We start from the raw sequence: 14835 nt of genomic DNA on the forward strand, positions 1-14835 counted from the left end.
TGCTGTGTAGCATGGTCTATGCAAAGGGAACAGGCTGATAAGATTGTAATGGAAGGAGATTCTTCAACAGTAGTTGCTTGGATCAATGGCGAAAACTTTAAGGGTTACGTTCTCTAGGTTGTTTCACTTCGCTTGTACTCAGATTTTTTAGAGAAGGCAACCAAGTAGCTAATTATCTTGCAAAGGAGGCGTGCACGAACCAAGATGCAGTTGTGAGATCAAACCATCTCCCTAAAGATTTGAACCGGTTGATCATAGCTGACGCCCGCCAAGTTGCATGTCATCGATTACGATCTTTGATACCTTTGTATCAAAAAAAAAAACTTAGGTTTTCCTGCATGAAGTTAATGATGCTTGATGTGTAGAGTTACACTTTGGATGCATTGATTAAATTTAAAAAAGATCATTTAAAATACACTACAATTACTTAACAAATAAAGAAATACTATTTAATGCCATATCTAATTAATTATTTTCGGGGGTCCACTGTTACATGTGATTATAGGATTGTGCTATGAATTCAGGTATGAATATGACCAAATCCAACCAAATCCTGGCCTTTTGCAACCTTTGTTTGCATTCTATGATCCAGTTAAGCCTGTGACTTGGACAACTAGCAAGAGGGTAGATGCCTTTATTCCTACCTATCTTTTTCACATGAGAACACGTTTTCGTTTCATACCCCTCAATAATTTTTTTGTTAACAATATGGTACTGAATAGCACAGGGAAAAAAATAAATTAACAAAAAAGCGTTAGAGCAAATATCAGTTCTACGCCACAATAAAAAAGGGGTGATATATAAAATGAGAAATAGTATGACGACGACTCCAATTCATGGATGAAGGTTTGAGATATTTCAAGTTACAACAATAAATACAAGCATGGAATCTGTGTGATGCATACAAGGGAGATGGATGCAAATTAAGAGAAGTGATAAATCAAGATAAAGAAGAGAACTTCACTTTGAATAAATGCCATCAAAACAAGAGAAAGATCAAACTACGCATGCATTAGAAAAATGATAAGATGTTTTGATAATAAAACAATAAACTGGCAACTTGTGCTGCTAATTCTCTATCCCTGGAAACCAACGGTGGATAACTTTACTAGTAGAATCAGGAGAGAAGACCAGTTGGCTCAGAATTCACATACATAGACATAAAGAATGCATAGGTGGCTGAAAAAATATTTGGAGCCCCGATTCACACCACCCATCTCCCTACACCTGCACGACATCAATTTCTAATGGCCATGCAAACCTAGTGGACTAAGTGGCAGTCTAAATGAGTGGCAAATCTCATTCATTAAAAGATACAATAAATTATAAAAACCATCCTGAGATTAGGATAAATCATATTTACACCCAATAGTATGAAAAACCTATACTTATCCTCTGAGATTTATTTTTATCCAATACTTCAACCTATAACTTAACAGAATGTTAATCAAACCGTTAACTTTTTAATGAGACCCAAATGTTACGTTAGAATTTTTGAAAATGACCAAAATAACCTTACAAAAACTTTTTTGAGGTTTATGTTTATTACACTTATACCCAATATTTTGTAAAAACATACACTTATACTCATTTAAATTGACAACATTAGTGGAACTGTTTATCTCTTGTAAAAAGTTAAAATGATCTTTATAAGAAAATAAGGCTTGTTTTTTACTTTTTCAACTCTCGGGACTCTTCGAAGTATTACATCTTCAAAAGTCTTCTTCTTTTTAAGATTAAGAGGCTAGAGGTTCTTTCCTGCTTCACCACCTCACCACGAGCGTCCCTTCTTAATGAGCAACTAATAACAAACTTTCTTTCCAACTGACATCCAACGTGAGCATCTTTCTCAATCAGCCTCTGTCCTTCCTAATTAGGTTTTGTTCTCGCTTTCCCGTTCTACCACATCATTGAGATCGGAAATGCCAGTGTATTATTAGCTAATTTTAAGTTCTACTTATCCAATACTGTAGACATGATTCCTTAACATTGTCGCTGTGAATGGAAATTTTTATATCTACATATGAAGCTATAATAGCTCTGGAAGTTTATAATTAAAACAATTTAAATCAGTACGTGTATGAGAACTTTTCTTTTTAGAGGGTGCATCAATTATGGTTCCCTAACCTAGCTTGGACCATGGATAGGCTAGCTTAAGCGACGAAACTCTTAATGTTAGTTTTCTGTAGCAGAAAATTTTAGAGGCATCCACTTGCTTGAAAGATCTAAATTACTTTTCTCTTAGCACATGACATTTTTTTGATAATTCATCAATATCAAGCTTAAACCTATTGCGCGCACAGTTGTTCTCCTCCCTAGGTGGATGTTATATCACTTAAGGCTAGTTTGATCATTTTTTAAAATTTTTCTAACGTGTGGCATTTAGTCTATTTAAGTTAATGTTTTGGCTAACATTTTGTTAAGTTATTGGTTAAAATATTGGATAAAAACAAACCTCAGGGGGATAATCGTAGATTTTTCAAATTATTGGATGCAACTATAATTAACCCATAATCTTAGAGTTTTTTTGTAATTTACTCATCAAGCAGAGATAATTTTAACTTTTCATATAAGGTAAATGGATTTACTAATACCGTTAATTTAACTAAGGATAAGTGTAGGTTTTACAAACGAGTGGGTATAAGTATAATAAACGTAAACCGTGAAAGGGGTTTTTGTAATTTACTTTAAAAGATATGCATTTATAAGATTAAAGTAAAGCATAAGCTAAATCTATTGCTACATAGTTATACTGGATCTACTACTATGTAATGGAGGTATCTGTAAATCAAATTTATAGAAATAAGATGGTCCAATATGGATGCCTAAGTTCCGGAAAAGAAATGGACAAGATGGTGCGATGTCATTGTTCATCTCCATGTCGAACAGGCTCAGAAAGATACGAAACTAGATATTTCTTGAACAAAGCCAAAGGGCGTCGATGCGAGTACGTTGGCCTGGATACCATGCGATGGTGCTTCCATGATTGGTGAAGCAATGTACAGTTGGAAGCTTCATAAGTGGTCGTAAATGGATACCTTCAACTGGTGTGCCATTTGTCTTGGGCCTTTAATCGATGCAGAGCCTCTCTATGTTACTGTTTATTGACGAATTGGAGGAAATTGAAGGACATATTAGAGGAAACAATCAAATCTTTTCCTCTTCATCCCTGGATTTGATAAATTAGTAAATAAACATGTGGTTTAAGCAAATATGAGATCGCTTGATTTTGTAAATGAGTGCTGACATGATAATAACATTGATACAGAGGATTAAACTGATTCTCCAAATCGTTTTGATCCTCCAAATCTTCATCAATTTGATGAAAAATCGACCAAAATTTTTATATGATTATAGAGAATCAAAATGATTATCCAGCTCTTCATAAATTTGGTAAATGAATTTTCAGTTCTTCATCAACTTGGCAAGGAATCGGATATATCCTCTATGATTACAAGAGATCAAAATGATTCTCTAGATCTTTATCGCCTTGGCAAGAAATTATGCAAATTTTCTATGACTACGTGATCGTTATAGCAACTTTATTAAGAGATTCTTTCCTCTTGTATTGAAAATTTGTTTCTATTATTTCTTATTTAAGTTTTAAATGTAATATTCTTTATAATCTTGATGATATACATAATCATATATTCCTATTATAAATACAATAACATACATGCTTGATTCTCATGTTGAGATTAAGCCATCAAAAGCCTGTTGTCTTTTATTTTATTTATCAGAATTGAACATGTATTGGTTGCAATATGCTTTTACTACAATTTTTTCATGATTTTTTCTTTCAAAAAAGAACCTTAAAATGCTGTCTGGCGTGTCTCAATCATTTTTGGAAATATTTTAATTTAATAGAAGTTAAATGTGGTAGAGTGTTATCAAATGATGGCAACATGGATAACCAATAATTCTTGATCAAATCAAGAAAGAAAAAAAAATGTTCTTGGTCATAACGACATAATTAGCACACTATCTATTAGGAAGCACACTATCTATTAGGACCGAGTTTATGTAACCTTTTCTGCTACTAGACCTAAATAAGGATATTCATGTAAGGGGGTTTTCTTTTTAATATAATTTTTAAAGTAGCTCTTAATTGTTATTGATGATTAATGTCCAAGCTACTCTATAGTTTTTCTTTTTTCTTTTCTTTTTTTTTTTGTCTAAGAGTCATAATTCATATGACGACATGGTCTTTCTAGGCCTCTCACATGAATTTAACCCAACACATTGGATATTATGCTAAAAATATATTGAAAACTAAAGCTTTGATTTGGGCGAGTCAACGTATAATGGCAACTTGATTTCTTCTCTTGTCTCCCATATTTCTAACAAATTAAATGGATGTGGTTGACTTACGCTAGATGCACTTGTACGAATCCAATGAATCAATAGAATTTGACCCATTCCACAAGTCAAGGCATGGATGAGGGATCACGTTGTTTCTTGATTTTAAAACTTGCCTGATTTCTTAATTGGTTGAACCACCTAATTGAAGAACTTGAATTTAGTAATAATATTAATAATAATAAAATATAAAATACTAGCATTAATGAAGCAAAATCCATTTGGAGATAAGAGTGGATGGTTAATTCCTCAAGCCCAAGGTTAGCGTAGTTGTTTAAAGCAATTCCTTAATATGAAAATTACACAAAGGTTACAATAAAGAGTTTGGGTTGTATCTTTCACGTGATTGATCTTTGCACAGATTTCTAAGCACTTTAAATTTTTTCTTTCATTTATTTACATAAATTTCAAATCAGCTGTTTCGCAATCCAACCATTGACACAATGAAAGAAGGTGAATTATTCTTTCGCGGGAAAGATCCAACCTGAACCCTCCAATAAGTATGAGCTAAATCTAATGCTAAAGCATTCAGAAAATTCATCTGTCAAGATAAAAGATGCCTCCCCCACCCCCAAGAAAAAAAAAAAGAATGGACTTTTTATTTCCTGAAAAAGCAGAACAATATTTTACTCCTAAGTTGTAATTCGGTTGCAGCTAATTATCAAGACACACTAATAATTGGTCTATTTGAGTCAAATCTGAACTAAAACCGTTTCTTGTTTCATAAACAAAATGCAGGAAAACAAGCAGCCCAAAGGAAGTAGAATACCAAAATTTTCCATGCCCGTCGCTCCATCCAGATTACACCCCTGCTCCAGCTTCGATTCAATCTAAGCAAGTTTTTTTTCTTTTTTTAGTACAACAGTAGCTCATACAGTTCGTGTGTAAGTACAGTCAGACGAATTTAGAAATAGAAAATGACGTAGAGGGGGGGGGGGGGGGATAGCTGCATCACCTGTCCATAAGACCGCTCCGGAGTGCCGAGTAATAAATGAGACAACTCAATCTGTAATTCTATTCATCTTTCGGAATATATGAACAGCCTAGAAGAAATTCAAATATTGCGTGACAAGCTTCTTTAGCCCTATCCGATCGAGAGACATAGGCACGTACGTAGCATTAAGCTGCGGTCGGGTCCAGATGAAAGAGCCCGCAAGATCCCAGCCCATCTACTCCTGGCCTGCCTCCCTACGAAGTGGGCCAAGCCACAAACCCAGCACCAACCCGAATCCATTGGTTCGAATTTAATAAGGAATCGAGATGTGGTTGCGTTCCGCATCATCCGAGCACTCGTGGAAGGCACGGGTTATTATCGAATTCTCTGAACCATCCCTCCCGGCGTTCGCCATCCCTGCTCCAAGAATCCGATCTAATTCCCGGCGATCTCGCCTCCTCTCGCCACGATACAAGGAAGCTGACACGCGGCGAGAGAAGAATCCTCCCTCCTTTATCTTCTTCTCCTCTCTCCTAGGGTGCGTTAATGGATCAATGGAAGCCCTCGGAAGGTTTCTTCCCGGACCCGGCCCAGACGGAGCTCCCCGACAACGGCTTCCATCGCGCCTCCGATGACCTCTGCCAACCCCCCAGTCGATTACCGGATCCGAGGTTAGTGTCCGTCCCACTTCTATTCTCCGTCTCTCATGCCTTCTTTTCCGATTGACTATTTGAATCTTGTTCCATGAGCTGTGGACTCTGACCACCTATGCCTCCCAAGTTGATTAGAACCTTCGTGCTTTTCATGTTGCGAGCTGTTCTGGGATAAGCTGTAATTTTGAAATTTTCGGTTTGGGAATCTAGAATAGGAGCAAGGAACGTGCTTTCTTTCTTTCAAGTGCGGATATGTTGCAGGAAAGGGAGAAGAAACGAAAATGGGTGAATTTGGGGCTAGATTTATGATTCTTTCAACCTTTAGTTGTCAATTCGTTTTGAGAATTCGGAAGACTAGATGTCCAAGAACCGAATTGGAGGGAACAAAATATTGGGAACCAGAATGTTAAAGGAGGAGTGGGGGGGTACAAAAGGCTGTTAGGCACCGCAATGAAATGTCTGAGGATCTCAACTCCCGAATAATCACACATATATCTAGTTTGGATGCTTTGTTTTGGCTCCGGGGTTCTTATCACTTCACTCCCTGGACATGCCACTGAATTTGTGGAGGAATTATGATCTGACTCAACGTTGATGAGTTACCCTCATTTTATGGTTGCCAGGCTAGCCTTGAGATATGAGAGCAGAGAAACATGAGTTGTGCTGTCATTCAAGAGGCTTGATTTTGGGGTGAAGGTTTTCATAATTAGTGCCATGTCCTTGCGGAAGGTTTTCATTGCATACAAGTATGAATCTCATGCCCTTAGTTTTACCTTAGGGAATCTGTTATCAGTCAACTGTCTAAAAATCAACTATGGTCAGTTAGTCTTAATTTGTGAAGCTAGTATAAGCTGTTAGTTTAGTGCACTTGGCTTGGGCTGCTATTCAAATTTGAGTTATAATAGTTCAGTCTTGTTTTTCTGATATTAGCAAATAGTTATAATTAAACTCCTATACTGATTGAAGTACTACCTTATGCGAAATGGTTATGAAGTTTCTGCCTAGTTGCTTAACACGAAATCTTGATAGGGGGAATTGCAGTAGAGAAATAAATCACTATGTGCTCAAGGTGGATTGTAGCAAACATTTTTCTCAAACATATCCATAGAGGTTAGGAGTTATGTGTAATCACATTGGTCAAATCGATTCATCAGGGGTCGATGTCACAATCACATTCTCAATGAGGTCAAGACATGTACAAAAGTTGACTCCTTGCTTAGATCCACTTTGCCACATAAAAGGTCTTTTAGTATAGGAGATTTCATGAAGTACTGGTGCTTGCAATTATGTTTTCTGGGAACTAATTTAAAGTCTTGGAGATTTTATGATGTATCAATATCTATACTTGCAACTGTGTTCTTTTGAGTTCCATAATCAACTCGTCATGCTTGTAGCCATTTATAGAGAGAAAATGACAAGGAAAAATAAATTCATGCTGTCTATGGAAAAACATGTGATCTTAGCATTCCATGATCAGGTTTTCATATTTTCTCCCCTTAACTATTTGACCGTGACTTTATGACCATACTCCTCAGATGGAAATGCATAAAGCTGAAAACTTTGTCAATTATAATCTCTATGGTTAATGGCACTTGACTAAGTCATTCAACTAGTGTGCAGCTTTCCCATTGTTCCATTGTTTGGCATCCTGCATGGTGATGCAGCTTTCTCCCTTAATATATTATTAATTACTGTACACTTGAAAACTAGAGCATCAAATTTTGTTAGCAACTTGTTTCTTGTAAATACCGGTGATGCCTGTTGATATACTTGCTAGTGCATTTTGTTCTCCCACATCAAAGTTGACCTTCATTTTTCAAGTGCAGAGATTGGTGTCTCTAGCCTTGACATGAGGTTAGGATTAAGCTTTCTTCAGAGGGACTAAATAAACATCACGACTTTGGGTTTATGGAAGCACTAATACATTGAGATCAATAGTCAAACACGAGTATGGACAATGTTATGCTCAAACATATGCAGTACATGAAATATGAACTTCGATACGAACTTTGTTGGATTAATGGGGAGAATAAGGAAGGAGCTGACCTTCAAAAAAAGTGAACCTCTTCAGAGAAGGAAGGGATGCTCCGCTTGTGTGTTAGCAAAGTCATCTGATCAACATCTTGGAGAAAAAATAGATATGATTAATTAGAATTGAAATTGCAAAATCACAAATATACTATGTTATTTCCTACTTTTAGTGGTGGAATCTGGTTTGTGGAGGCATAATTTATAGAGACCACTCCATATTTGCAACACTTTGTTAGCACATCTGGGCAAGGCAAGTGACACTGTCTTGAATCTTGACTCTAGAATATTTGCAGCCGATGTGCCAATAATGGCTACAAGAGTCATGATATTTGCAAGAGTTATGGAATGAAGCATTCTCTTTCATTGTAGGAAATGATATGTTTTCCATCTCTACAAAGCATAAGGTTAGGGGAGTGCGTCAAAGGACATGATGGAGTGCATCATTTCAGACATGCTCTAGCTCAAAGCTTGGGATAGTGGTTTGGTTGTTCCGGAGAGTTGGAGAGCTTGTGCAAAAGCTAGTACCTAATTTGATTGTGAAAAAAGAGGAGGATATGGAGAACAGGACAAGCCATGCATCTAAATTTTAGAAGAGCTTAGGGAAGGGGTAAAAGAAAAGGATTGTGATGAGGGGATACTGTAGCGCTTTTTGGGCATATACCTCTTTAAAAAGATGATAAAGGTTTTATGCAAGAGCCAGCTTTATGTATTGAAGTTCGTTAGGGGTAAAATGAATGGATGAAAGCCTTTCATTAGATGTTATGTAGAAGGTTAATGTGCATTGCTATTGGTTTTTTTAAGAGATGGATGATTAGTCTACAAAAGAACAAGGTGATAAAAAGGCTATCATCGTTGGCATCAACAATATCAATGGACGGGCAACAACTTCTGCTAATTAATGGCTTGCTGAACATGAACTACTCAGGAGTGGCTGCTTTCAAATTGGTTGGATTGGATCTGGGTCGATTGGAGTCTGATCTGTCCACTAAAGATTCTAATGATCATGAAAAGTTAAACATGACTTGTTTCAAGTTTAGAGATAGGATTAGAGTTAGCGGAATTCTAGTTGTGGTAGAGGGGAAGATGGAGAAAGAAACTTATCCAAGAGGTAGCTACCCATAGGACCAAATTGCCATGTGAAGATGGAGGCGCTATCTGAGATATGAGTTTTGGAACCTATTTTTCGAAATTATTATTTTTTATAGAACCTGGGATGTCAATCTTTGCTTGATAATCAGTCTCTAATTCTCTAACTTTGTTGATGTGATTTAATGTAACAAAAGAGACGGTATCAAATTTTTGAAAAGAGTTGTTAATGCAAGAAAGAAATCTGATATCTTTTGCTTGATGTTGATCCTTTTAGAAATCCCTGAGCACTATGATGGTGGGGACTTGGGATTCACATGGGCTTGATGTCTGGGATGGTGATGGGTGTTGGTTGTTTTTAAACAATGCAAACTTTGGATGCATGATGAATTGATAAGGCTGTATCATAAATCTGAATCATGATTTTTTTTTTTTTTTGACATCAGATGGGCGATCTTGTTATGATGACATGATAAACATGTACTCATGTAGGAGCTTTTTAGAGACACACAAGTTAGTAAAACTATGCCAGGCTTTAAAATGATGGAGGCAGGGCTTGAACTTTGTGTTGAATTTAAGTTCTTGCATGCAATGATATTTCTACTTCATGGCAGAATTCAATCACAGAATATAACAAGACCATGAGATGCCAGATAATATCTAAAATGAAATAGGGATGTGAATAGTACAAAGCATGTTTGTCATCTATGTTTCATCTCCAGCAATCAACATTGGCACACTAATTGTATCCATCTATATAATTTTGTCTGACGGCATTAGCTAATGAAAGGAAATATTGATATATCATTTTGAATGTCAAATTGGAAAACAACTTTACAACATGAAGTTTATTATTAAGAAGTTGAGATAATTTAAATCCATACAAAATCCCTCGCAATCATTCTATTTTGTTGCTCAGAGTTGTTGAAACATATCACAGCAATGTCGATGAAGGTCAACTGCAAGATAAAAGCATTGGGGGGCTTGTCTAAGTTTACTGTGATCTGATTTCTTCGAGTGGTTTTAACAAGGTTTGACATACTCTAGGTCTTTTAGATATCTCTTGTCTCGATATATTCTTGAGCAATGCCTGATGCTATTTTGATCACCGATCATTTATTTTATTAAGTGAAGTCATAAGGTGTTAGACATTTTAATTTGTGCCTCAATTTAATGCTTTCTTGGGAAGGAAGTTGGTTATTTTCACATCCAATTGATACCGGCAAATGCTTTTGAACTGCATTTGGTTAATGCTTATATTGCACCCTAGAAGACGCAGAAAGCTCCCTTGCAAAGATTGTTTTCATGTACTATGTTTGACTAGTCAGAATGTTTGTGCTGAAAATTATTTTAGAAAAATAACTATGTTAGTAGCTTCTATTTTGAAGCTATTCTTCCTTTTAAATATAATATGTACCCCAATTTACATGGTTGATTTTGTTTTCTAGTGTACGATAATATGATTTCCTGGTTTATCTGGTTGATTTGGTTTCGTAATATTCTCTAATTCAATAATTGTTTGTGATATCAATGAAATTTTTATGCCTATGTACAATGCGTTTACATTATTTTTTATGTATGCACCCATCTTATCATTGACGATCAGTTTAATTTTTGTCTTGCAGTCAAAGGGTGGAACAAGAAGTAAAGGATTCAATTGCTGCACGAAAAGTTCAGAAAGCTGACCGCGAAAAACTGAGGAGGGATCGACTAAATGAACAATTCTTGGAGTTGGGAAATGCACTAGGTACCACAGATTTCGGGCATTTAAACTTAAATGCACGCCCAAATATATGTGAAACTATAGGCCAACAAAAATAAAAGGAAGACTATTTGGTGTTGAATGGCTATCCAACTTTTCTCTTTCATCTGATCATCCGCTTAGGGAAATCAAATTGTGTAGAACTCTAACAATTGAGAGGTAGGGATTGAAATCTAGGTTTTGCTTTTGCAATTTGCCAATAGTAGTTACAGAATCTTCCAGTTTGTAAAGTACCAGAGTTAGATATAGATTGTGTAGAGGCCTCCTCTTCTGAATGGACAGTCAATTGTGGAAAGTGGAAAGAAGGATTTTGATTAGGGGCCCAAAGTGGGGCTGAATTCCTACATAATGTAGATAGAGAAGGTGATCATGTTGTGGGTGGAAATAAATAGTTGAGGACATGTGTTGTTTGGAAGAAGAAATGTCAATAAATCGGGATGTTTATGCATGATAGTCTTATATTTGATTCCAGTGAAGAATGAACAAATAGATTTCAGATTTCTTGTGCTTTTCCCTCACAGAATAGTTGTCAGCATAAAGACGTTTAACTTTAGTTATATAAGTTAGCACAAGTGATCTTCTTTGACATTATTACCATAAAGTAAAGCAGATGACGTCCTTGAACTATTCCCATCCCTCATATGAACCCTGATCCTAAATAGAAGAAAAGTTATATCGACATTGCCTCATCATAGAGATATAACTAAGAAACTTTTTGCAGTTCCTTAGGGGAACCATTGTTTCTTAATTTCTGTAAGTTACAGATCTGGTTTTTGAATGAACACCGTTCTTAAGAAAGATTCTTCAAATTGTTGGGAGGTTTTCACATGACAATGCAGTTGACTGTTGCTAAATTTGTAATCTGCAACTAAGCTAGCTACATTTTGCATGTCCATTTATATATAGTTCAGAAAGATTACCTACTTCTTGTTTCCAAAAATATAGATCCAGATCGACCGAAGAATGATAAGGCAACCATCCTTGCGGATACGATCCAGATGCTGAAAGACTTGACTGCCCAGGTGAACAGATTTAAAGCTGAATATGCTTCACTTTCTGAGGAATCACGTGAGGTAACAATCATCTTGATTTGGAATGATACAGTCTAAGCTGGATAGGCTCTCAAATGTCCTTCTGACATGATTTACATCATACTCTTGTCCTCATAGTTGACTCAAGAGAAGAATGAGCTCAGAGAAGAGAAAGGAACTTTAAAGTCGGAAATTGATAATCTGAATGCTCAGTATCAGCAAAGGCTTCGCGTTTTGTATCCATGGGCTGCAATGGACCCTTCAGTCATTATGGGCCCGCCCCCTGCATATCCATTCCCGATGCCAGTTCCCATTCCCTCAGGCCCAATCCCCATTCACCCCTCGCTGCAGCCTTATCCTTTCTTCCGGAATCAGAACCCTGGAACCATTCCAAATTCTTGTTTGACCTATGGACCATATGCTCACCCCTGCAATCTTCAAGTTGAACAGCCAACTACTCAATGCATCCATCCACATCCACATCCAAGCAGTAACAAGTCTCATAGTGGAAGCCTACAAGATTCTAGAAGCAAATCATCTGATCGGCAGCAACGGAGCTGTGGAGAAAGAAGTGATGATATTAGTGATGTTGCAACAGAGCTGGAACTGAAGACTCCTGGATCTGCCGCCCCTTCTTCTCATTCAAAGGAAGCAAATGATCAGGTGCATTTCTATCTCATAGATTCTGCAGTGTTTAAGCTATCTTCATTCTTATTTCACAAAATTATAGGTTGCTGTGACCCTGGCGAAGAAGCTACTACAATTCCATAATGCTTTCTTCTAGTCTGCATCCTTTCATCTAGTGGAATTACAGCTTCTGGGATTTTTCAGGAGTTAATCAAGATAACTGGCATATGATACAAAATAAGTCAAAATGAAATGCCTTAAAAGAACTTATGAAAATTGACCTTCTTTCATAAAAAAATTGTGGCTTTCTGACCCATGCAGCATCACGAGTTCAACAAAGCATTGGACGCAAATAAAACTTAGGAAGGTCTTTGTTATGCAGGATCTGTCTTCTGAAGTAAGGAAAGGGAAGCAATGGCCATCAGAGAGGAAGGGAAGTGGTGGTTCTGATGGGAGCAGTTCAAGCAGATGTTCTTCCTCTGGTGGTTTGCCAGACAGCTCTTCCAACAGTGTTGGAGACAGCTCGGTAGCTAAAAATTAATACTTTCTGGTCTGCAAATGATCCTGGTTTGCTGCCTGCCAATTCTGGTATGATGACTATAGCATTGGATGTAGGGTCCTCTTGCTGTGTACTTTGAGTTTCCCAAGTCGATTTTTTGAGACAAGTATATGACTGCTGGCAAGATCAACCAGAAAACCATCAAATGAACTGCCGCTGATTTGAGGAGCCTTTTGCAGTTTCACATTCTGCAAAATTTGTAGTTACGTATGAATGACTAAAGTCATCATGCGTAATTCAGACTCTGAAACTGCAGATGGCTTGCAAAATCAGTTGTGGTTAGATGATTTCCTGTTTGATTTTTCTGGCAGTCATAATCTTGTGTCAACGAACTAACTTGGGGGATGCTGAATGCATGAATAAAGACTCGACCAGAAATATAGTCATGATACTTGAATGTTCTGGGTGTTGTTTATGCAACATAGAATTTCAAAAAAATCAGGCAGGAGAAGAATGGTTCATGTGGAAAGTTACGTTGATCAGGCTAACTAACATCACAACGGTCCCAAGCTGCAGGATGAACAAGCCAGGAAACTTAAACGTATCAGGAGCCTTTAAGAATAGGCAATTTATATTTAATTTTATTTTAAATGTGTAATCATGTTTATCAGTATGTTCCCCTGCTGCTTGTTTACATACAATTATCTATGTAATGCTCAGTTCTTGTGCTGGGCCATTGCAACATGCCAGATGCTGTGGCTCGCTTGTTCAAGTAAATATGCCATTCACTTTTATATTTTGCGTTGAAGTATCTTCTCCAGTGCTTGCTGCGACACGAGACACTATTCTGTGCCTATCCTTGTTAAAGGAGAGAACCTTCTTTAGGTGAAGCAGATTCTGCGGCTACTACGATTATTTCACCTATGACTGGTAGAATTATTTTATTCACTCTAAACCTCCGTAAATTTTAATGTAATCTTTCAAAAAAGCGATATTTACAGGAAGATGTTTCCATTGATGACTATATTTTGTGAGTTTTTCATTAAGGTCATATCAAGTAATAATTGACTTTCCTTTTTTTTTTATTAAAGAATTTCCTATTATACCTTTTATGGCCTCTTTGCAGCCCTATTCCCTCATAGGAAACCTTTACAAGATTGTTCATATTAAAGAGGTTAAACTTTAAATCAAAGTGAGTTGTTTCTGATTTTTAATATAGAATAATTACACAAAAAAATTTGAACTATTTGGAAAATTTTAATTTACTTCTAAATTTTAATTTAGGACAATCATGCCATTGAATTTATAATATTTTTTTTTAATTTGGACTTTAGCTATGAATTTAATCTGGTTGCTCCGACGACATTATTACGTGATGTCACATGAAATATTATCTTCTTCAGCAATATAAGTGATCATGTAACATCACGTGACAATTCCGTCACGACAGCCTGATAGTATTTATAGCCAGAGTCTGAATTAAACAAATTTAAAAGTTCGATGATCTGATTGCACTAAATTAAAGTTTAGGAAGAAATTGAAAATCTCGAATAATTTAAAATTTTTTGCATGATTATTTTTTTTTAATATCTTAATAGCCGCCAAATCTTGAAACCCCAGGCATGTGTAGGCGGTCTGTATGTTGCAGGTGCTAAAATCAAGACACTCGCCTAAAACATCAAGTCCGATCCACGTTGAAGCTGGGGAGATTTAACATGGGTCTTGGCTGCTATTGAGGATGTAGCCAATTTTACAGGCTTTGCAGCATTTGCAGGGATGGCGCCGCTCCACATTTCATAATGCATTCAGATTGTGAGTTGGCAGGAACCTACATGCTAAACCGCATCCTAATT

At 36.6% G+C, this 14835-nt stretch overlaps 1 protein-coding gene across 1 annotated transcript; it reads left to right on the forward strand.

Annotated features, from left to right (window-relative positions):
• Nucleotides 1-5605: 5605 nt before the first annotated feature.
• Nucleotides 5606-13776, forward strand: BHLH121 (basic helix-loop-helix (bHLH) DNA-binding superfamily protein). The gene is made up of 5 exons (XM_008790140.6): nucleotides 5606-5964; nucleotides 10689-10810; nucleotides 11771-11898; nucleotides 11995-12519; nucleotides 12866-13776. The coding sequence occupies exons 1-5, from the start codon at nucleotides 5840-5842 to the stop codon at nucleotides 13022-13024; spliced, it is 1059 nt and encodes a 352-aa protein (XP_008788362.4). The 5' UTR covers nucleotides 5606-5839; the 3' UTR covers nucleotides 13025-13776.
• Nucleotides 13777-14835: the final 1059 nt, after the last annotated feature.

The sequence above is a fragment of the Phoenix dactylifera genome, chromosome 3 (assembly GCF_051530095.1).
Source record: "Phoenix dactylifera cultivar Ajwa chromosome 3, Ajwa_hap1_PhDact_Kaust_v1.1, whole genome shotgun sequence".
NCBI classification, from domain to species: Eukaryota; Viridiplantae; Streptophyta; class Magnoliopsida; order Arecales; family Arecaceae; genus Phoenix; species Phoenix dactylifera.

What these genes read in the sequence shown, in the direction of transcription:
- BHLH121 (XM_008790140.6), top strand. Translation starts at nt 5,840, where the DNA reads ATGGATCAATGGAAGCCCTCGGAAGGTTTCTTCCCGGACCCGGCCCAG. An exon ending in TTTCTGAGGAATCACGTGAG is followed by an intron (nt 11,899 to 11,994) that starts GTAACAATCATC and finishes TTGTCCTCATAG; the next exon opens with TTGACTCAAGAGAAGAATGA. An exon ending in CAAAGGAAGCAAATGATCAG is followed by an intron (nt 12,520 to 12,865) that starts GTGCATTTCTAT and finishes TTTGTTATGCAG; the next exon opens with GATCTGTCTTCTGAAGTAAG.